Source organism: Elephantulus edwardii, unplaced genomic scaffold, assembly GCF_000299155.1.
Source record: "Elephantulus edwardii isolate Elephantulus edwardi_28Jun2011 unplaced genomic scaffold, EleEdw1.0 scaffold00288, whole genome shotgun sequence".
Taxonomy (NCBI): domain Eukaryota; kingdom Metazoa; phylum Chordata; class Mammalia; order Macroscelidea; family Macroscelididae; genus Elephantulus; species Elephantulus edwardii.
The window spans coordinates 483,936-507,457 of NW_006400038.1; the positions used below are offsets into that span (position 1 = coordinate 483,936).

Consider the following 23,522-nt stretch of genomic DNA (forward strand, 5'->3'; position numbering starts at 1 on the left):
TCTAATGGCTGATGTGGGGTGCCTAGGGCATGGGCCTGTGGGGTGGTCATACTCAAGAGCTCCCCTGACCTACAAGGTCAGGTTGAGAGGGCAGTTGCTTTTAGAATCTGTTTTCTTTAGCTTCTTTCTGGCCTATCTGTCCCCCTTTAGCCTTCACGGGTCCTATCTGGGGCTCCTTCCTCCCATGAAATCACCTGGCCACCCATCTCAGGCTATCCTGTAGAGTTCATCCTCCAAGGGAGGCCAGGGTGGAATCTGAGCCCAGAATGCTTGACTGTGAACCCTGTTCTTGGCAGAGGAAGCTGAGTAAGGAGTTGGAAGGCTGCAGGTCTGCCCCTCGCTTGGTTGCCTGGCCCTGATGCCTGGAGTATTCTGTCTGTGACAGTGACAGTAACTGATGGCAGGATGGAGAAAATCCCTGGGCCATCTTCCTCACTCCTAGCTGGAGCCCCAGCTGCAGGGCTCAGAGCTGCTCTGTCCTGCCTGACAGTTGCAGGGGCGGGAAGCCAAGCACCCAGCAGCCAGGAGCTGTTACCAAGCTCGAGTTTAAATATAGGCCTCCAAGCCTGTAATTTGCCTTGCTTCCCCACACTGCAGTGCCTATAATTAGAGCTAGGAGACAGCACAGAGGAACAGGGCTAGCAGGGCTAGGTAAGAGGCCGTGGCATTTACACAGACCTTCTTTAGGTAGGGAGTCAAAGCCAGGACAGGGCTCATCATGCAGCTGAGCTGGGCCTCTGGGGTCAGCATGGCCCCACCAGCCACCACTGATGGCTCAGGCGGGAAGCTGGGCTTTCTGTGCTGGGCTTGGTATTGCCCCTGACCAGTTCATCTTTGCTCTACAGCCACACGTAATCATAAAGCCAAATCCATTCCTGCCTCCCTTCTTCAACATCCTTGCACAGCTCCTACTGCTCGGAGGATAAAGCTGGGGCTGCAAGAACTAACCCCAGGCCCTTGCAGGATTGGGCTCTATCAGCAGCCATGCATGTTGCACTCTAGCAACCCCAGGAAGTAGGCACCTCAGTACATCTATAGTCCAGATAAGTAGAGGTGCAGAGCTAGCAAAGTTCTTTGCTCATGTTTTACAGCTCTAATTGGGCAAGAATGTAGGAGGTATGTCCTCAGAGCCCAGGCTGTCCCTGTCCCTCCACTGCAGGGTGTGTCCTTTGGTTGGATGTCCTTTTCCCTGTTCTAAAGGGTGTGTCGCCTAATCTAGATGTCTCATCTCTCACTGCTGCACGAATCACTGAGTTCTGCTGTGCACAGATAGGACCCAGGTGGGCATGATGGGCGAGGAGGACATCCTCAGAGAGCCCCTCGTGCAAACCCGCATCCTGCAGACCAGGTGGCCCTCCATCCCCTGGCTGCCCCACATGCCCACTGGCCTGCACTCACCTGCCTTGCCGATCTGCACCGCCAGCTTGGTGAGCTTGCCCTGCAGCACTGACTTCTCCTTCTTGTGCATGTTGGCTTTCTTCTTGTCATCTGCATCTCCACCCTCAGCACTCTTGAGAGGCTGCATCTCCATAGCGGCTGCTCCATCCTGCTGTTTGGCTGTAGGGGCAAAGCATGCATACACACACACACACACACACACACACACACACACACACACACACATCAGCCTGCGAGCCACACAGCTTGCTAGGTGCTGTCCTTCCCTGACCCACCCCCACCCCTGCATGGCTGGCACAGAACCCTGCTTCTTCTAGCCAGACGTCCTGAGTCCTGGTAGCGAGTGACATAGCTCTGCCCTGGGGTTCTCTCTAATCCTGAATGAGCCCACAGTCCCTGCCCAACTGCTTCTTTGGCTCTTCCCCCATTTAGACAAGACAGATGACAGACTTGGGCATATCGACTAGCCTTTGGGGCCATGTTCTTGGGATATCACCACACGACAGGAGGAAAAAAGGAAGGTGTGAAAGGTCAATGAATATTGTGTCCCTGCATCTATCCACAGTGGCTTCTTTGGCACTGCCCTGACTTGTGACTAGTGGCCCTTTAGGCAAGGCCTGGCCTCTAAGGATCTTAACGAAGCAGCCCCCTTTCCCATTGCAGGAATGCCAGGCTCACTTCCTGGACAAGGGCTCCACCTGACCCAGCACCTGGGCAGCACCCCTGGGCCCCACAGATACCAGACCCCACCGTGTAGCACGTCTGCTCACATGTGCTGCCCAGACCAGAAAGCAATGAATAGGAAAGGGTTACCTTTGCTCTGGCTGGCGTCCACATTGCCATCCTGCATTTTACCTACACGACAAAGAATTTTAACAGACAACAGAGAACAGACAGCACACATCGGTCACCACAAAGACGAAACAGGCCACGACACTCAAGTCACAGATGGAGGAAAGAGGCAGTGCCGCAGACAGGGCAGCCTGGACCTGAGGAGAGGCTCTACTTACTGGGGCTCCTACTCTGGGACTCAGAGGGTCACCATATTGGTCCTGACTGGGGTGTGAGGGCCCATTGATGCTGTAGGCTCTCAGGCCAAACAACTAACTCTTGAGGGGTTAGAGAAGGGGGCTGGAGTTTGCAATGCTTAGACTCTGAGCATCTTCCACAATAAAGGATAGTATTTGGAGGTGAAGAGAACCCAAATCTGCTGCAGTAGTAGTAGTAAGAGGAGGAGGACACTCTCAGCAGCCAGTCTGACTTGGTCACTCCCTTTGTGGCCAGCAAGGAGGCCAGGGGACATGCTTGTTAGCTACATCCCTATTAGCTGCATTTTCTGTGGAAGGAAAACATGCAGACACAATCTAAAGAAAGAGAGACAGAGAATGAAATTCTAGACCTGGTTTGGACAAGGTACTGAATCAGTGTGTGTCTTGGTTTCTGGCTCTGGAAGAACAGCCCTGCATGGCTCCCTTGAGTGGCCTTGGGCTGGGACCCTGGTGTCTAACATGTATGAAGGCTTGAGGGGGACATCTGACTTCCAAAAGGAAACTGCTGCCTTCTTTGAGGTCAGTGGGTTTAGGTCACAGGATTCTGGGAGGCAGGATTGGTGGGCTCACTGGGTACCTGCCTCCCAAGGTCCCAGGCTGCCTAGAGCAGGGGGAAGTGGCTGAACTTGGAGCTTATAGGGCCACACATGCCTTCACTACCCTGGAGATTTCTACCTGTAAGCAGGCAGCCCACTAGCAGCATGGGAGGCTCTGGTGGGTGCTAATCTCAGGGCCTGCCTGCTGGCCAGCCGGGACAAGGGCTGCACAAAGGTTCCCATTGCTCTGAGCCCACCATGTTAGTGAGGCTCACCACTCTTCAGGCACTTACAACCTCTGGGCCCTACACTGGACACTTGCTGTTACCTATCTGAAGGTATAGCTGGGGAGGGGAGTCAAGGGGACAGTGGGGAACTGGGCCATTCAAGTCCCCACTTCCCCACAACTGACTGTGTGACTCTGTCTCTCCCAGCCTCAGCTTCCACCTCTGTTTAACAGGGTGCGTCCTTGACAGTTACCCTGACAGTAACGAGGTGCAGGTTCCTTCACTTTTCAGTTTCAGGGGCTTTGGCCAGTGGCGACTCTTGTTATGTCAGTCCTCCTTCCAAGTGTGATAGGAAGGCAGGGGGGAGTTCTCATTTCTCTTCTGTAGATGAGCATGTTGGGAGACCTCAGGAGAGGATCAGGAGGAATCAGTGCCCAGAACCTTCTCTATGTTTGATCCTCACAGTAACCCTGTGGCTGTGCTGCTGGGATGTCCATGCAGGTGGTCATCACCACCACAGCTGGTCACAGGTGACTTAGAGGACAGCAGTGGCCCCTGACATGTGTTAGGATGGCTGTCCACATACAATGCATCACACAAAAGTGCAGGGACTGGCTGGGGCTCCAAGAGAAAGGTCCTGGCTATTCTGCTATAAAAGCCTTCCTACTGGATTAAAAATCAAAACACAAAAAGGGGTTCTGGAGCCAACAGGGCTGAATTACAACAATTATTTTCATTTTTTAAGATAATGTTACTAATTGTGCTATCGGGTATCAGAGGACTCGGCTTCAATAGCTGGAGTTCTAAGGCACAAAGGAGCTTTTATTTGCATTGGATATTATCAGATGCAAGAACTGGTTAAAAGCAAGCTAGCATTTTCCTCTTTTCTTTCTTTAGTGACCACGTGGCTGGGAAAAAAAAATCAGTAGTGCACATGTTTGAAGGAGTGAGCTGTGTGTTCAGGAATTGCCTGGGTACAGGTGGCCCGCTTTCCCAGAAGCAAGGGAATTACTTGGGTGCTCTCCAAATTACTGCTAACTCGGCCCCTGAAACATACAGACCAGCTCTATGTCCCCAATGCCTGTGTACTATGTTTCAGGGGAGCCAAGAGTGGTGGGGCAGGAGTGCTTCTCTGCATCCCATCCCAGATGCTGCCTTTCCAAATGGATCAATTATCTTTGTACTTCCTGAGGGAGGACAATGGGAAAAGCAATACAATTAAAGAGTTGTGATGGTCATTGAGTTCTCCACAAACAGACCACTGGCTGGAGGGCCCAGGAGTTGCTACTTCTCCTTCCTGCACCTGAAATTCCTCCTTTGTGAAGTGAGGCTAAATTAGCATCTGTGCTTATGGAAGTGCCAGGAGCTAACAGTGGTGTACCTGGGCCAAAGACTTGCTTTCTCAGCTGCCAGCCCAAAGACTGGTGGTTCGAGTCTGCCCAGAGGCACCTCTAAAGATAGGTTTGGCGATCTACTTCCGAACACTCAGATATAGGCTGTTGGTCGTGAATAAGACTTGACTGCACAGGTTACTAGAAATAAACTTGCATCACCGTTGAGTGGGACCCGACTCCCAGCTGACCCTTCAGCCAGCCAGGCACTGCCTTTGGGCTAGCGGCACGATTATCTTTGGGCCACACCTCCACAGGCCCCTTTTAACCTTTAATGAACATGTGAGACACAGCCCATCACTCAGCCGGCAGACGGTGGTGCTGTGGTGTTTGGTTTTTTTTAACATTTTTTTTTTTTAGGGTTTACATTTCAAATAAGCTTCAGTTGATAGTGATCCTTCTGGTCTAGGGACCACACTTTGAATAGGTTTACAGTTTTACTCCCCAAAAATATGCTACAGAGCATACAAATCCCACAAGATTCAGCAAGGAGAAGGAAGGACCCACAGTCAAATCCGTTTGAAAAATCTATATGACTGTAACATATCCTGTGTGTTGTGATGTGCTGTTTAGTGGGAGCCAACCCACAGCTGACCCTCCAGTAGGTTTTCAAAGGCTGTAAATGGTGTGGGCGGAGATTGCCTACCAAGGAGCAACTGGTAGATTTGCAACTATGTTATGTGCCTTTGTGTTGGCAACACATTTACTTACTAGGCAATGAAAGAAACCAATTCAATGAAGTGGTTTTTAAACATATTTGACCATGGAATCTTTTCCTTGGTAAAAAGACTTTTTAAAAAATTATGTTCCTATTAAAAAATAAAACACCTACAAAACTCTAGCATATTCATGATACTGTTATAAAAGTTTAGAAATCTAAGGCCGTAGTCCTGGAAGCTCTAGGAGAGATTTTTTCATCTTTTCCAGCTTTATTATTGGGTACTCCTGGGTCAGTCCTGACTCTTAAGAGTCCAGTGTGACAGAGAGTGACAGACTCACCAGGCCTTTCGTCCATGGAGCTGCTGGATGGGTTTGAACTGCCAACCCTTTTGTTAGCAGATGAGCACCGTGTGTCACCAGGGCTTGTTAGAGATGGCAGTACGGATCTCTTACTATTCTTATAAACTTACAAGGCATGCACTAGGGAATCCTGGATGGGAAGAAGTCCAGACACCATCCAGCGTTCTAGCTCTGTGACTTTTGGTCTCTTGGAGCCTCCGGTTGTTTACTCATCTTTAAAGTGGGGATAACAAACTCTCACTTTACCTACAGGGCTGCTGTGAGGATTAAGTGGGCAGTGCCTGGAGCGTGCTGGGCTGTCAAAGTGGACAGCTGCCCGTCTCCCTGCAGTTTCCCTGGTGGCTGGGGGTGGGGTAGGGGGTTTGCTGCAGTTTGGAAGTGAACGACCTTTTTTCTTGGAGCTGGGGTCTGCTTCTTCCTGGAGCCCAGCAGGTTTCCCCTCCCCTGTTCCCTTCTCTGGTACCCGTGGGTTCACCCACAGCGGCTCTCCCTGTCACCCCTCAGCCACCTCATCCTGATGCATGACACCTCCCACACCCCAAGCTGTTCTCCTTCCTCCTCCTGTGCCTGAAATAGACTGCACCAAACAGTCCTTCTTGGAGCAATGCTGTCTGCAGGAGTGTCTTACCCTGCCTAGGACACACCCGGGGCACTTCCATCTTGGGTCATGTTGAGTCCAACTGGCTTGAACAGAGGCCTGGAGTGGGGCTGGAGGGGAAGGGTGGGAAAGGCCAGGAATGTTCATATTTTGCTAGAGTGGTGGGAGGCAAATGATATAAAGGCAGAGAAACCCATAGCCCAGCACTTGATGTGTAGTGCTGCTGAGAAAAAAAGAGACTTGTCCCTTCTCTCTGCTTTTTTTGGGCCACAGTGTCATGACTGACCCCTAATGCCTCTCAGTGTCTGGGAGCAGCCTTGGTTACAGCACTATTACCTATTTTGGGGAGTAGGGAAGTATCTGAGTAAGCAGAAGAGCTGTTGTTCTAAAGATGGGAGGGTATAGAAACAAGGAATCTTCTAGAGGCTTGGAGGCAAGTGAGTGGAACTCTTTCCTGCCTGTGTATAAGGACGTTAAGATGCAGACCCCATGTGCACGATGGCAGCCCCCTGCCCCACCCTCCACATCCAAGGGTTCAGTACGAATGCAGAGACCCAGGACAAATGCTCCAGCACAGGCAACAGCAAGAAACACCAGTCCACATCCGAGGGCTAGAACTTGGCTTGAGCCCAAGCAAACCCCCTGCCCGTTTGCTCCGTGAGAGAGAAGAGGAAGAAATGTCTACTGTTGGCTCAGCCATGCTAAAGGGTTGGGCCAAGGAGCTGAATGCAGGCCTGGGTCCCATTGCCTCTGGAGAATCTAAGAGGCAAGGACTGACTCCAGTGTGGGACCCAGATGCTGGCTTCAGCCCAGGTCCTGACCCCAGGCCTTCTTCACAAAGCTGGGGCTCAGAGCGCGCTTAGGAGAGGACACGCCGGGCAGGATGCTGCTTCTTGGGGGGCCAAATCTGCAGCCAAAATGATGTTCCTTTTCTGGGCTCCACTGGGGATCAAGGCCCAATGGAATCCAGTGCCATTTTGGAAGCTGCAAATGGGCGCTATGTGAATTCCCCAGACGTGGCTCCTTTCTTAAGCGCCTGTCCCACGTGAGAGGATGACTGTCCCAGAGCTGCCCATGCACATCCGAGATTTGTGCAGTCCAGAAGAGGGAAAGGAAAGCCCAGAGTTGGGGTGGGGAGAGAGGTCCATCCAACCAAGACCGAGCGCTCGACATTGGAGACATACCATTGACTAGGCCGGCATTGGCACTATCTGCAGCATTTGACCCTGCCGCACCGTCGGCCGCTGCAGGGGGTGGGAGGGATGGAAAATGCAGTGTGTCACAATGGAGGAAAGGAACAATGCAGAATAGCAACAACAATAAGGTCATGAAACAACTGGCAGGGAAATAACATGATTCTAGTCTTTAAAAACCCCAAAACTTATGCTGAGAATCAAGAAACACAAAAGTTGGCAAGTATAATGGTCCTATTGGGATGCTGCAGAGGTTGAGGGGAAACTCAGGCATGGAAAGTCTTTGAAATAAAAAGTGAGGATGACCAGCGAGGTTAGGTGGATGGCAGTGCTCTGTGCTGAGGTCTAGACTGAGGCACCCAGTTGACCTAGCCAATCAAGTGCATCTCCTTTCAAAAGGCTTACATGAGGAAAAGGAACTGGGTTTCTATTGGGGACAGGACAGCCAATGATTAGGAGTCACTTAAAAATAACCAACAATTGATAGAGTGTGGTTGATAAAGTACCCAACCTTTCAGGATGGATATTTGCTGTGACCATCATCAACATGTACAAGGTGTTCTGGCCAAACACCAGCTTGCCACATGCCAAAGGCCAACCCTTAACAGCTTTCACAACCTAGACCTAGGCTTGCCAAGAGTCATCCCCACCTTCCCTAACCAGCATTCAACGTGTTGCCTTGAAAATAGCCACATAAAGTTTCTTGACATTTAAAGCACACTGGATTTTGTACATAAAATGGAAAAAGTACCAGTGAATTTCCTTAAATAAGTTAAAAATGATATGATATACAAATTCACCTTGTCACTCTTTTTTTGTAGTGGGGTATGGGTCTGCAGGAGAGAGAGGAACAGGCAGTGCTGAGTGAGATATGTGGTCAGGAAAGATGGGTGCCCTGTGTGGTTGTGGGTAGCTGATGGGCTGTGTGGGAGGTGAGGAGAGGAGGGTGTGGGCCTGTGTGGCATGAGTGAGGAAATGTGTGTGGATAAAGTTCTGTGGGAGGATGCAGGGTGGGATGCAGCAGGGTGCATTATGAGGTCAAGTCTGCAAAGTGGAGCATTGGCATTGCTCAAGGGCACAAAGTGGGCAGGACAGAGCTTCCCTTGGTTATGAAACCCCCTCCATTGTGTGCGGGGGTTGTCCACAGCGTAAGGCTCAACAGTTAAAGGTTGCTGCTAGTTCTAAGAGCCCCATCTACCTTAAGGGGAGGGGTCTTACTGTACCTGGTAGCTGAAGGCCATCCCCCTTCTTCACACCTGTGTGATGATTTTTGAAATATGTTAATGAAGGAGAACACATGCAGCCTCACCTGTGCGCACACTCACACACACGTACACGCACACGCACACGCTCACCACCTGAGGCACCCTGAAAGGGGCACACAAAAGTAACTATCTCTAGGCAATGTCCTCAGTGGAAATGATGAGATGGCAGAGCAGGGGCCCCATCTTGTCCACACTGCTCATGGTGGCCTGAAAGGCTGGACTTCTCTGTCTCTCTGCTTTACCCCTTCTATATCTCATCTCTTCTCTCTACAAAAGCAGTCTTCTGCCCCCACCTCCAACCCTAGTCTGCAGATACGACTCACTGGGTGACATCAGCCCATGCCTTGGCCAGGAGGAAAACAGGTCTGGTCTAGGGGACTGGTTCTGAGTCTATCTGCTCCTCACCCAGACCCCAGTGAGGCCAGTGAAATGAGCACAGGCTGCTGTCTAATGTCCAACAAGGGCTCAGTCATGATCCTGGTTACAGCTTCTAAAGTTACTTGTGGTGACAATCCTGATGTCCCTGGGATTTGGGAACAGAACTGTGAGCTCTGTTTCAACTTTGGCATTTCATTTGCTCTTTCTGGCCTCATGATTCCCCAAATCACAGCTCTGCTCCCATACTTCTGCTGTTATAAAACAAGGGTTGCCCTTGGCTCTGTTTCTTATAGGCATATGAGGGCTGAAGGTAGCAGGGCTGACCTTAAAACTTAGAGTATCCACCTGACTCCATCTGGATTCCAGAAGTTCTGAGTTTTGTGGGGGAAACAAGTAAGACAAAAGCTGGAAATGTGAAAGGAGGGTTTTCTCTGAAACTAAGTGTGGGTTCCACATAAGGATTGACTGTGCTGGGGCATAGATATGGGCCTTTGGATTTGTGTCTGACCTGAGGGAATCAGGGCTCCTTTTCTGTGTATCCTTCCCTCTGTTCAAGAGGCACATTTAGCTTGGGCTTCCAGCCTGAGATGCTGGAGAGAACCCAATGAATAAGGACTCTTTCTTTGAAGAGATACCAGGGACTAAAACCTAAGCAAGGTGACAGCTGCAGTGGGATGAAAGAAAAGAATCAACAGAAATTTTGAAGGCACATGTTTGGTCACCTTCCCAAAGTCTCTTTTCCTATGACTGGGATGAGCCTAACCTGGGAGAATTTTTCAGCTATGTTCAGTGGAGTTAAAAATGCAGAAGACATATGACTGAATAAGGAGTTCTAGTTGACACAGGAGTGATGAGGGGGCCAGGTCACAATGACTTTTTCTACCATTTATGGGATGGAGATTCCTTGGTCTGGCTTGGAGGGAAAGGAGGGGCCTCCATGATATGACTGGACAAGACAAAGACTGGAACGAGACCCTGGAGATGGAGTAGACAGTGCCTGCCTGGCCCAAGGAGAACCTTGAGAATGTAGGAGGCAGCTGTTGGCACAGAGTGTGGACACAAAAGGCATTCAGTAAAAACTTTTTCATGAACGAATGAACAAAAAAATGTGGCCTTAAAAGCTCATCTCTTGACCTGCACAGTGATTGGGCTTACCTTTCTTGTCTTTCTTCTCTTCCTCTTCGCCACCAGCCCCTAGCAGGGTGAAGATGATGCCTGTCTGAGAGTTTACACCCACAGCGGTCACCACCATCCGTCCTGAGCCTTCCATCACATGAGTCCCTGGTAAAGAGATAAAATCTAAGTTATCATTGCTAGCTCTCCAAATGAGAAGGAATGAGGTCTCAGTTACTGGCTTTGGCTTCTGAGGTCTTGGAGCATGTCTATAGTTGAGGTTCAAATTGTGTGTATGTGTGAGGTCCTTATGGTTTCACCTGGGGAGAACACTATAAATAGCCTGGGGCTCAAACACTGTCATCCTTACTTCTTAGACCCCTGAGGCAGTTCCTTGTCACACAGGATGGTTTTCTCTTCTGCCTCCCTTGTCTTGCCTTTCCTCCTCTGCAGACACAACTCCCTCTTTTCTTTATGGATATCCAGAACATATTCTTCTTGGTTCTGCAACTAGCATATGAATACCAAGTAAGCCCTAGACTGGACACGGAGTCTAAAATCCTTTGCTAAAAACTAGGGAAAGGAATTCAGAGGTCTGCGAACTTGGATGAGAAGTAATCACAGCTTTATTTTAAAAAGTCTTTGATTGAAAATTAGCACACCAAAGTATGTATGTGGGCACAATCACAGGAATTTCAGTTGTACCCAAGATGCCATTATCACCAGAAATCATGAATTTTTCATGCTATTTTACAGATGTTTCAGGTCTTGAACATGTTTGTATCTACTTTATAATTAATCATTATTTATTTGATTGCTAGATCTTGCTTAAAAAGCAGCACACATAACACTAGACTCCACACTTACTTCTTGAATGACTTTGTTAACTATTTTAGTATGACTGATTTTATTTTGTACACCTCAAAGCTTTATTTCATGTACGGAAGGAAATATGTGCCAGATTTCCCCAAGGTTTGCTATTGCAAGAGGTGACTACTGTAAAAGGACTAGTATCCACTCCTTCCCTGAATTCTACATTTTCTCACTGTGTTCCAAAAGGCCCTAGAATTCTTCCCAGGGCCTGGAGGAATACCAGTGAGTGTAGGGGAGGCCTATGGCTAGAATGGCTGCACTTTAATGTCTTTTATCTTTGGGATTTCAGTGTTAGATGTTATTCAATAGGAGTTTTTGTTGCTTAGTTTGCCTTAGGGGAAACCTCTGTCAACTAGATGGGGAAATTCAGTCCAGAGAGAGATTTGCCAGAAGTGTATGTGGAGAGTCTGTGGGAGAACAAGAAACAATGAGTTGCTGAAGCCACAGCTTTAATGAGAAACAAAGGCAGTCACAGGGAGGCAGTGAGCACCTGGACCAGAAGCAGACAGCAATTCAGAGAGCTGGAGACAGGCCACATGTGGCTCTGGCTGATGCTGGGACACAGCCCCATTGTGGCCCACTCACCATCTAACAGCATTGCCTCAGGGAATTCCTGCAGTGCAAAGAGTTCACACACTTGGCTGTTAATGGAAAGGTTGGAAGCTCCTTGGCAGAAAGCCCTGGTAATCACTTCTGGAAAATCAGCTATGGAAAACCCTGCAGAACACAATTTTATTTTGCCATACTCTTTTCCATGAGTTGAGACTGACTTGCTGGCAGCTTTCCTTATTTTCTTTTTTCTGCTAGAATCTGTGTGATATCCAGTATCAGACAAAGAGAAGTGAGCATGTGCAATGTGTCTCTTGGTCCCAGGGTCACATTATCTTAAAGAGCCTTACAGACAGATGGACAGACACTGCCATGAGTCCTTTAAAGCAGATCAATGTCAGTCTGTCTGTGAATGGGTAAATCAAGTATTGAAAATCCAGAGAGAAGGTGTGAAGTTCAGTGAGCTGTCACACAAACAAGATACAGATGGAGGACACTTCGGCCGGCTTCTTGTACACCCCTTGGACAGAAGATCAGCGTCCTTTTGTCCTTATACTATGGAATGAGCTCAGACATGAACTCCAGGACAAGTAGCCCAGGCCAGTTTTCTTTCACCGTGAGAGGACCCTGGAACTCTCTGTCAACAAGTCACAAATAGGAGAATCAAAGCCTGATAACGAGACCTTGAAGAGTGTAAGAGTCCTTGTTGTTGTTGTCAGGTGCTGTTGAGTCAAGCATGATCCATGGTGACCCTGTGAAGAGCATATCTGAACCCTGGCCATCCTTATCATCTCTGACACACGTGAGTCCACAGTTGTAATCACTGTGTCAATTCATCTTGTTGTGGGTCTTCCGTTCCCTGAACCTCTACTTTTCCAGGCATGATGTGGCTCAAATGGTTAAGTCCTTGGCTACTAATTGAAAGATGACTGATCAAACACACCCAGAGACTCTTTGGGAAAAAGACTAGGCAATATATTTCCTAAAGATTACAAAAATGGAAATATCTATGGAACAGTTCTACTCAGACATATTCAGTTACTATACATCTGAATCAACTGGAGAAAAACTGTGTTTTTTAAATTACTATATTCGGAAACTTGTACACAAATCTTCATAGCAACATTATTCACCACTGCAAGAATATGGAAACAGCCCAGATGTCCAACTACAAACTAATGGATTGAGAAGTTGTGGTACATTTATACAACGGAATATTACACAGCACTCAGGAGCAATGATTTTGTAAATTACTTCCTAACTTGGGAGGGACTGGAGAGCATTATGCTAAGTAAACTAACTCAGTCTCACAAGGACAAATACTGTATAAAACCATTACTATAGAATGAGTATGAGGATCCAAGGGGGGTGAGGGTGGAAAGAGAAGAGAGGGTAGGGTGTTAATCACAGGGTTGCACAATTCGATGGATGGGTGGGGTGAAGGAAATAGGAAGGATCTTTTGTGAAAAACAATGTATTCAAACTGTAAATAAATCAGAGTAATAGAATTATTTTTTTAAATGACTATAATAACTTGTTTTCCTCATGGAGGAGTTCAGGTTATACATAGGCTGTGGGAGAGAGGTTGTTGAACACCAGGGTTTGGTAGATTAGGAAACTGAATCCCTGACAGGTCAGCTCCATGCAGGGCACTGTGGGCTGAAGACCCTTCACTGCATTGATAGGTCCCAGGAGACAAGGCTAACTCTGAGAGACCACCTACTGTGTGCCAGATGGGAGATTAGCCCTCCCCTTACAAAGTCCTTCCTTAGTCCTCATCTTCTCAATTTATAGCGCAGGAAGCTGAAACTCACAGGAAGGGGAAGTGACTTGCTGAGGGGTGTAAAGCTGGTGAGGGGTTGAGCCTGGACTTTGTTGTACCCACATTTGTGCCTTTCCTACATCTCTCTTTTTTCCTCACAGGGAACCAGCTCTAAGGATCTGATACAAAACCTCTAAAAAATTCACAGGAAAATGAAGGTGCTCCTCAGGCTTTGCTTGAGTGGAAATGAGACTCCACTCCCCCGACTTCTCCAGTTGCAGAAGGGGATTGAAAAAGATACAGCCAGTTTCCACCCATGACAATCAGACCCCCGAAATCACCTTTAATCTAATTGCTGTAGTGGGCCAGCAGTCAACAAGCTGGTCTCAGGTGGAGCAAGTCTGGAGAGGCCAACCACTCCCTACTTCAGCCGAGACCTCCCAGTTTGGACCCTCTCCCCCTCGGCCCTAGCACCCCTCCAGCCTCAACTCTGACCATACCATCCCCAGCTCAGTCTCTTTGATGGCTCTCCAACGGTTATAGTCCTTTGTCCCATCCCCTGACTCTGGCCTCACACTCTTTCCCTTAGAGTATGGCCAGTTTCCCCTGCCCATGCTCACAGCCATCACAGCCTGAATGCTCCTTCCCCCATCTTTCCTCCAGAACTCACTGCACAGGGTTCAGAACAAACCTTCCTCCTCCGTGAGCCTCTCTTGATTGCTGCAGGAACTCTAGCTCTCTTTCTCTGAATCCTGGGACTTCTCTGAGAGGCTGGCTCTCTGACTGGCCTGAGCCTTTCGAGGGTTGGGTCTGGTTGAGAATCCCCTTAGTGTCCAGAGCAGAAGCTGGGCTGTGGCTGGAGTCTCAGCTTCCTGCGCCCCTCCTGAACTTTCCACAGTGAGCTTGTATCATTACATTATCATTATTACATTAATGGAGAATCCCTACACCTCAACAAACTATCTTCATGGTTCTATAAAGGGCAAATTTCCCCTTTCCTCATTTCTCACTGGCTGCACCTTCTGTCAGGGGTAGAACTGGAGTAATAGGCTATTGTCCCCACTTGCCATCTCCCTATTCCCAGAGAGAGACCCTTGTAGAGAACAACACTTAACATCAGCTGCTGAGGTAGAACAACGGGCATTACAGATTGGCTGACCTGGTCTCTCCAGGAACCTCTGGCCATCGCAGTGAGGCGAACCCTTGGAGATGGAAGTCCAGGCTGGGTCTTGCACCAAGACCTCACTGGCCAAAGACATATTGGAAGCCCCTCTGTAGGCCCTCAATTCCTCTAGGAATTCCTCTAGGCCTCCACAAATCTCCTCAGGACCCACAAGTTTTGGAGTGGGTGGGTGGAGAGAGATAGGCTGGGAAGAGGGGACCTGGGAACGACTATTTTGCTTCTGATTTGCTTCTCTGGACCTCAGTTTTGTCCTCTGCCAAATGAGGAGGGAACTGACCCAGGTCATTTCAACCATTGGTGGTCTCCAAGGAAATGTGGGCCACCTCCTGGGTGACTTCCACAGAAGGGAAAAGGGAGCCTGGCAAGGCTGGTGTGGCAAATCTGATGTGGGGCCTTCCTGTCCAGAGCCATGACTGTTCACATAGCAACTCAGGGGGCTATAGGTCCTCAGGGTGCACCTCTGGTGTCACCATCCTCAAGATGCACACCTTAGGTCGCCACCCTTGAGGCTCATCCCTGGGGGTCACCATTGACAAACACCAGTCAGAAACAGTGAGGGGAGAGGGCTGATAGGGCACAGCCTGGGTGACAGCAGGCATGGAAAGAAGTGTGTGGTAATGGAGCAGGTGGGCTGGGACTTAGGGTTTATTGAGTGGGTGGGAGACTGCACAGCAGCCAGCTGAGGGTTCCAGAATGCTCCTGCAAGGGAGGATGAGAACTAGGATTTGCTGAGCATGCCCCTTGTACCAAGGACTGTCAGAGTCTGTGAGATCATGCTGCCATTCCAAAGGATAGAGGAAAAGCAGCCCAAGAGCTCCCTACCATTCAGGGGGACTGGTCCACATGGGCCAAACTAGAGGCCGTGCTGTGAGCAGCCCTGGAATAAGGCAGGGGCGGGGGCCCAGCCACCTCATGAGAACAGAAGGGTGCTGAGGCTCTGCCAACAGTGCAGCCTGGATGTCCTGTTGAGGGGATGCCCCAAGCGGGGTCTTTCACCTGATGCAGGGTATGTGTGTGAGAGCTTTCCAGGTGCATTCAAAGCCCACGGTTGCCTTAGATGGCCCCAAATATCAGAAAGGTTCCCTTAGTCTGGCCTTAGATGCTCATGTGGAGGTGAGTGGGATGTTTTTGGTGTAGAGCTGGGGTACCTGGTTTTCAAAAGGAGGTTTCTGAGCCCAGAGAGGGCAGAGCAGTGGTGCTGCATGCAAATGGCACTCACACGAGGACCTCATTCCTGGCACTGGCCTCACAAGTGGAGGCTGGGAAGGGAATGAGACCTTCTAGAATATCTCTTTCAGGAGAGGGGAGTTGTGATGGAGATGGTTGTCTGCCTGCAGGCAGGAGCACTCAACAAAGCCAGCAAAGTCCTAGCCCAAATGGCACTGTTGTCAAGAGTGGTCACAGCAGGCCTGGTCCTGTTCGCAGGGTGCAGGCCAGAGGCCAGCTCTAACCTTCACAGTCACCCTGTGAGGGAGACGTGGCCCTGTCAGACTGGCTACACACCCTTCCCTCTCTGATGAGCAGGGACCTGCGGCTCAGAGCAGCCACATGGTGGTGGGGCATATAGGGTAAGCAGTGAAGCTGGGACTTGGACCAGTGCTCTCTGCACTACACCCGCTGCCTCTCATGGAGGAGAGGCGGGTAGTGTAATGGAGAGGGTACAGGCAGGCTTGGCCTTGTTGTAGACGTGCTAGGGTCCTCAGATACTTGGAGGTGGTGGCAGTGCAGCGGATCCACGGCTCTGTGCCCAGCCTTCTACTTGATGGGTGGGTACGGGTATGGGAGCTCCTGAGGGTCTGGTGGTGCCCTGCTAACACCCTGGCTCTGAGTGGGCTGGGTCCTATGGGGGCTGGCAGGAGGAGACACCCCACCCCGCTGCTACAGCTCATTGCATGGACTCTGCATCTGCACAGTGGGCTGCAGGAGCGTGGTCCTGCACCGGCCCTGTCCTGCTCCTCCACAGGACTTCGCATTCTTGTTACCTTGGCTCCCCCTCAGCTCTCCCAGCTACAAACAGTGTAAGTCCAGAGCTCTCCAGGGCCCTGTGAGTTCCTGAAATACTGCTCCAAGTCCCAGGGGCAGACTTTTATTTCTCCTAAGACGGGGGCGGGTGTCTTTGCTACCCTGGGATTCTCTCATCCTCTGAGAGGGTTTAAAAAACTCCACTGGCCTAAATCACTGTCCCTAACAAAAAAAAAGGAAGTTACTTTCGTGAAAGATAAGGAAGGTGGAGGAGATGTTAGGTGTTAAAGGAGTGAGGCCGGACACACATTAATACAGTGCTGTACTCTCGGACTGAATGTAAGTGACCTCGTCACAAGGTGTCACACAAGCAGTGCTTCGATGTGCAAACAGTTAATGTGCCCAACTGCTGACTGAGAGGCTGGAGTTCAAGTTTACCCAGAGAGCCTTCTGAAAGATCTCAGGCACTGGCACCTGACAGCCAAGGGTTGCTATGGGTGGATGTATCAATGCTGAAGTTCCAGAAAGGAACAGAGGACTGCTGGCTCTGAGGGGCTGCGTGCTGGCATGTGGAGGGAAGGAGTGGTGTGCATGTGTGAGTGAAGTCTGGAGAGAGACAAGCTGACCAGGGCTGGACAGGGAGAATTGTCCTGGTATTCTTGCAACTTTTCGGATAGTTTGAAATCTTTTTCAAAGACAAAATTAAAGAAACCCAAGCCAGGACTGCATTCAAAGCTGCCTGCCAGGAGCTCACCACAGGCTGCTTGCCCCACACATGCCCATGGGTGAACCCTGGGAGACTGGTAAACCTGGTTTTTGGATTCCTGTAAAGTGAGACTCCAGCCATGCTGAGTGGGCACATCTGTAACAGGAATGGAAGGGGCTGTGCCCCCGGAACATTATTGCTCCATCTGGTCTGAACACAATAGCTATGTCTGTCCTGTTGTCCGAGGCTTTGTCAGACCTTTATTACATCTGTTCTGCCAGAAGCATTCAGTTCATGGGACTCTTTCTGAAGGCCAGGATGTTCCCATTTTACACATGGGGAGGAGACTGAGATTCTGAGGGGCCTAAGGTCACAGCAGAAGGTGACAAAAGGCTCTGCACACACCCTCACATAGGAGAGTCACATTTGTCCATGTATGAGGTTTCCAATGCAACTCTGCTGGGTAGGCAGGGAAAGGACAGATGTCACCAACTCCTTCGTTCCTCATACTCAGACTTGGTGGTGAGCTCTGTCCAGGGTCACACAGCCAGGGCATGGCTGTGCCAGCTGACCCCAGACCCAGTTTGATGCCACAGGGAGTTTTTGGCCACTATGAACATCCTCCTGGTCCTGATAGCCTAACAACAACATGAGGATTCTGCAGGGGCCCCAGCTTGGCCCCTCTCGTGTCTCCTGAAGGCCATCTGACCAGAAGGCCCGGCAGAATGTCCTAGCTTGTGCAGAGATGAGCATTCAATGGTGCTTCTCCAAGGAGCCTGGAAGCAATCCAAAAAATCTCCTTGGAGATGGGGGCTTAAGCAGGCCTGGAAGGGCTGTCCAGAGAGGCAGGAAGGAACGGCATCAGAGATGAGGGGTAAGAAAGGAGGAAATGAGAATTTCTTCAGTGCACCTTTCTGAATCATGTCATTTTACAGGAAAGCTTGTACACTTTTCTCCAGCTTTTGAGGGACAGAGCCAGGTGCTTTCAAGGACATGTCTAAGCTCCAACCAAATATGGGCAGGAGTTGATCTGTTTAAAAAGCTACTTGAGGACGCTGGGCAGGAGTGTCACCTACAAGCCCTCTTCAGTGCCTCAGGTACATCAGGCTCAGTAAAGTTAACATGAGGCCTGAGGCCACACAGCGGAGGCACTGACATGTCAGGGTCTGGCTTCACTTGACCTGCCTCTCCACTCACCCCATATACCCTCATAGCTTCTTTCGCCTCGCCTCTGGCAATTTGCAGCTGGGCCCCTTATCTATTTTCCCTACCCTCTTCTTTTCTCATCTTTGTTGATTTTCTGGTCTCATCAACGCAAGTGATTTATTAAAGGAGTGCAGTGCTCACAGGTGATAGTAATTTTTTTGGGCTAATTTGTCATTTAGCTATAAAGTGGCTTCAGGGGTGACAGTTTCACTTATTTGGTTCAAATATACATACACTTATCACCTACTGAAGCCAAAGGTGAAGAAACAAGATTTCTACCATTATGTCCAGTTTGAAATGGATCAAACATTCATGTATAGGAGGAGGGTGGGATCAATCATGGAGTTATACAATTTGATGGGTGGGAGATAAGGGATATTGGAAGAATCTGTTCTGGAGAACAACATATTAGAATTCTGTAAATAAACTAGTATAATAAAAAATATGCATTGATAATAATTGGTGACAGGAATGCAAAAATTGGAGACAAAGAAGGGCTAATAGTTAGAAAATATGGCTGTGGTGACAGAAATGAAGCTGGAGATTGAATGACAGAATTTTGCACAATGAATGATTTTTATTGCAAATACTTCTCAAAGGAACAAAGAACACATGGGTCTCACCCTGATGGACTCACTGCACAGGAATCAGATTGATTACATCTGTGGAAAGAGATGTCAGAGAAGCTGACTGACTGTCAGCAGTCAAAATAAGACTAGAGGCTGACTGTGGATCAGACCATACATTACTCACGTGCAAGTTCAAACAGAGGCTGAAGAAAACAAAAGCAAGTCCACAAAATCCAAAATATGATCTTGAGCCTGTCCCAAGTGAATATAAAATAATCTTAAGGATAGGTTGGATGTACTGAACACGAATTACCTAAAACAAGAGAGTTTTGGGATGACATAAAGGATATCATGCATGTAGAAAGCAAAAGGTCATCTCAAAGACAGAGAAAGAAAAGACTGAAGTTTCTGAAGAGAAAGATTCTAAAAGTTGCACTGCAACAAAAAGGAGGCGAAACAAGAAGGAATGCTGAAATAAGACAGCTGAACAGAAAATTTCAAAGGGCAGTTTGTTGTTGTATACTATGCACAACTTCTCTGAAGCTTGCCCTGTCCAGAGCCAGTCTCACTGAGTCCAACACACACCACAGTTACTGCGTCAATCCAGTCTTCCTCTTCTGCGCTCTCCCTCCACCCTTCTGAGCATTAGGTCCTTCTCCAAAGATCAGTCACTTCAGAACATGTGCCCAAAGTATGTGAGATGGAGCTTCAAAATTCTAGCCTCCAAGGAGAAACTTGGTTTTATCCTTTCCAAGACACATCTGTTTGTTCTCTTGGTGCCCCATCTTATGTTCAATCCTCTTCTCCAGCACCACAACTCAAAGGCATTGACTCTTCTTCTGTCATCCCTAGTCATTGTCCATCTCTCTGATACACAACAAGTAATTATGAAGACCATGACCTCAATCAGGCACATCTTAGTCTCTAGACTGACATCTTTCCTCTCAATACTCAATAGGGGTCCCTGACTGCAGATTTTCCCAGTGCAATTTTCTTTTATTTCCTGAATGCTGGTGCCAAGAGTATTGGTTGTAGAGCCAAGAAAGCTGCAATTGTTAACTACTTCAATCTCTTCTTCATCTATCATGGTGCTGTCAGTTGAGCCAGTTGTGAAAATCTTTGTCTTCTTGATGTTAAGCTTCAATCCATGTTGAAGACTATTGTCCTTGACTTTCTGCAGCAAGTGCTTCAGGTCTTCCTCAGTTTCACCAAGCAAGGTTGTGTCATCTGCATAATGTAGGTTGTTGATTAGTCTTCCTCTAATACTCATGCCTCATAAAATCCAGCCTCCTGAATAATCTGTTCTGCATATAGATTGAAAAGGTATGGAGACAGGATGAATCTCTGATACACTCCTTTCCTGATTTTGAACCATGTAGTGTTTCCTTGCTCTGTTCTAAGGACTGCTTCCTGATCTGAATATAGATTTAGCATGAGCAGAATCAAATCTTCTGGGATTCCCATTCTCCTCAAGGTTAGCCACTATTTATTGTGATCCACAAAGTCAGATGTCTTTGCATAGTCAATAAAACACAGATAGACATTCTTCTGATACTCTTTGCTTTTTGCCAAGATCCACTGGAGATAATGTCTCTAGTACCATGACCTCTTCTAAACTCAGCTTGTATTTCTGAGAGTTCTCTGTCGAGGTACTGTTCTAGTCATTTTTGGATAATCTTCAGAAGAATTTTGCTTGTATGTGTGATATTAGCGAGATTATTTGATAATTTCCACACTCGGTTGGGCCATTTTTTTTTTAAATGGGAATAAATCCTCTTTCAGTCAGTTGGCCAGATAGTTGTCCTCAAGATTTCTTGGCACAACCTGGTGAACACGTCCAAGACAGCATCTGTTTCTTGGAATAATGTCAAATGGCATGCTGTCAATTCCTGGGGTCTTGTTCTTTGCTAATTCCTTCAGAGAAGCCTGAACTTCATCCTTCATCACTATTGCCTCTTGATCACATATTGTTTCTTGAAATTCTTCTGCATCAGCCAATTCTTTTTGATATAGTGACTCTCTATACTCCTTCCATATTCTTTTAATGCTTCCTAGACCATTCAATATTGTGCCCATAGCATCCTTAACACTGCAGCTCGAGGTTTGATTGTGTTCTTTAGTTCCTTCAGCTTAAGAAATGCTGAGCAAGTTTGAAACTTTTGATTTTCCAACTCCAGCTTTTTACACATTTGATTATAATACCTTGCCTTCTTGTGCTGCTCTCTGAAACCTTTTGTTTGGCTCCTTAACTTCCTGCTTTCTTCCCTTTGCTTTAGCTTCTTGTCACTCTACTGTAATATTTAGAGTCTCTTCTGACATTCATTTCAGTCTTTCCTTCTTCTTCTGGCTTTGTAATGACCTTTTGCATTCTTCATGGATTATATTATTGATATTGTTCCATAGCTCATCTGGTCTTTGTTTATTAATGCTCAAGTCCTCAAATTTGTTCCTTAGATAGTCTCCCCCCCTTAGATGTTTTTTAAATTCAGGGATAGACTCAAGGTCAAAATTTAGTTCCTGTGGATTTGATTTAATCTTCTTTAGCTTTAGTGTGAACTTGAATGGTCTGTTTCACAATCAGCACCTGTTTTCCACAGATGTAATTGATCTGCAGGTGATGATCTGCAGATCATCAGGTGAGATTTATGTGTATAGTCACTGTTTATGTTTTATTTCAATAGGTATTGGAAATGAATAAATCATTGATTGTGCAGAATTCTATCATTCTATGCCCAGCTTCATTTCTGTCACCAAGTCCATGTTTTCTGACTACTGATCCTTCTTCCCTTTTCTTAATTTTTGCATTCCAGTCACCCATTATTATTAATGCATCCTGGTTGCATGTTTGATGGATTTATGACTGCAAAGGTTGGTGGAATTAATCTATTTCCTCCTCTTTAGCTCTGGTTTTGGCTCATATATTTGAATGATGGTGGAGTTTCTTGTATGCATATGGATATTATCCTGTTGCTCACAACATTGTATTTAACATCTAGAAATGACCTTTTATAACTATGAAATTTGCCCCATTTTTCCTCACCTTTTCATCACTAGCATAGTAGAGCATATGATCCAAAATGATCCATTCCAGTCCAACTCATTTCACCAATACCTACTATGAAAATATTTATGCATTTCATGTGGAAATTATTGAACAGTATCACTAATATCACACACTAGCGAAATCCTGCTGAAGATTATCCAGAAAAGTCTAGAACAGTACATTGACAGAGAACTACCAGAAATACAAGCTGCTTTCAGAAAAGGTCATGGCACTAGGGACAATATTGCCAATGTCAGATGGATCTTGGCAGAAAGTAGAGAGTACCAGAAGAATGTCTGACTATCTGTGTTTCATTGACTATGCAAAGGCATTTGACTGTGGGGATCACAATAAATTGTGGCTAACCTTAACAAAAATGGGAATCTCAGAACACTTGATAGTGCTTATGCAAAACCTATACTTGGACCAAGAAGCAGTCCTCAGGACAGAGCAAGGAAACACTGCATGGTTCAAAATCAGGAAAGGAGTGCATCAGGGATACATCCTGTTCCCGTACCTTTTCAGTCTGTATGCAGAACAGATCATTTGGGAAGCAGGGCTTTATGAGGAGGATGTGGCATCAAGACTGGAGGAAGACTCATCAATAATCTACGATATACAGATGACACAACCTTGCTTGCTGAAACTGAAGAAGACCTGAAGCAATTGCTGCAAAAGGTCAAGAACTGTAGTCTTCAACATGGATTGAAGCTCAACATCAAGAAGAAAAAAAAAGATTCTCACCACTGGGCTAAATGGCAGCACCATGATAGATGGAGAAGAGATTGAGGTTGTTAGCAACTACAGCTTGCTCAGATGCACAATCAACACGCTTAACACCAGTAGTCAGGAAGTAAAAAATCTGCTGTCCCTCTCTAGAGTGCTGAAGAGCAATGATGTCAGTTTAGATAAAAAGGTGCACTTAATCCAGGCCATGGTCTTCTCAATTGCTTGTTATGCTTCAGAGAGTTGGATAATGATTAAGGATGACAGAAGAGGAATAGATGTCTTCGAGTTGTGGTGCTGGAGAAGAGTCTTGAACTTACCATGCACTGCCAAGAAGACAAATAGGTCTGTCTTGGAAAGTCTTTCCTTGGAGGCTAGGATTTTGAAGCTCTACCTCACTTACTTTGGGCACGTGACCAGGAGAGATCAGTCCTTGGAGAAGGACATCATGCTCGGAAGGATGGACGGACAGTGCAGAAGAGGAAGACCCCAGATGAGATGGTTTGATACAGTAACTGGGGTAATGGGAGTTGGTGTGTCAGAATTAGTGAGACTGGCTCAGGACAGGGAAGGGTTCAGAGCTGCTGTACATATCATTGCTATGCATCGCAGGCAACTCAATGCACATAACAACAATAACATCTATGACAGGTTTGGAAGCAGGAGTGGCATCCACTTTCTAAACAACATGCCTCTGGAAACTATGAACTTTGATAAATGTTGATGGTTGTAAGTCTTCAGGCCTTTTGTTCATGGGGTTGCTATGAGTCATGCT

At 47.6% G+C, this 23,522-nt stretch overlaps 1 protein-coding gene across 1 annotated transcript in view; it reads right to left on the bottom strand.

Annotated features, from left to right (window-relative positions):
• Window positions 1-23,522, bottom strand: part of ATP2B2 (ATPase, Ca++ transporting, plasma membrane 2) — a 257,365-nt gene that overhangs the window by 84,773 nt on the left and 149,070 nt on the right. Inside the window, exons 5-9 of the mRNA XM_006900551.1 lie at window positions 10,211-10,336; window positions 8,636-8,668; window positions 7,404-7,463; window positions 2,212-2,253; window positions 1,399-1,557 (exon numbers count right to left, since the gene is read on the bottom strand). Of these exons, the coding sequence (XP_006900613.1) occupies window positions 1,399-1,557; window positions 2,212-2,253; window positions 7,404-7,463; window positions 8,636-8,668; window positions 10,211-10,336 (420 nt within the window). The remainder of the gene's footprint in view (window positions 1-1,398; window positions 1,558-2,211; window positions 2,254-7,403; window positions 7,464-8,635; window positions 8,669-10,210; window positions 10,337-23,522) is intronic.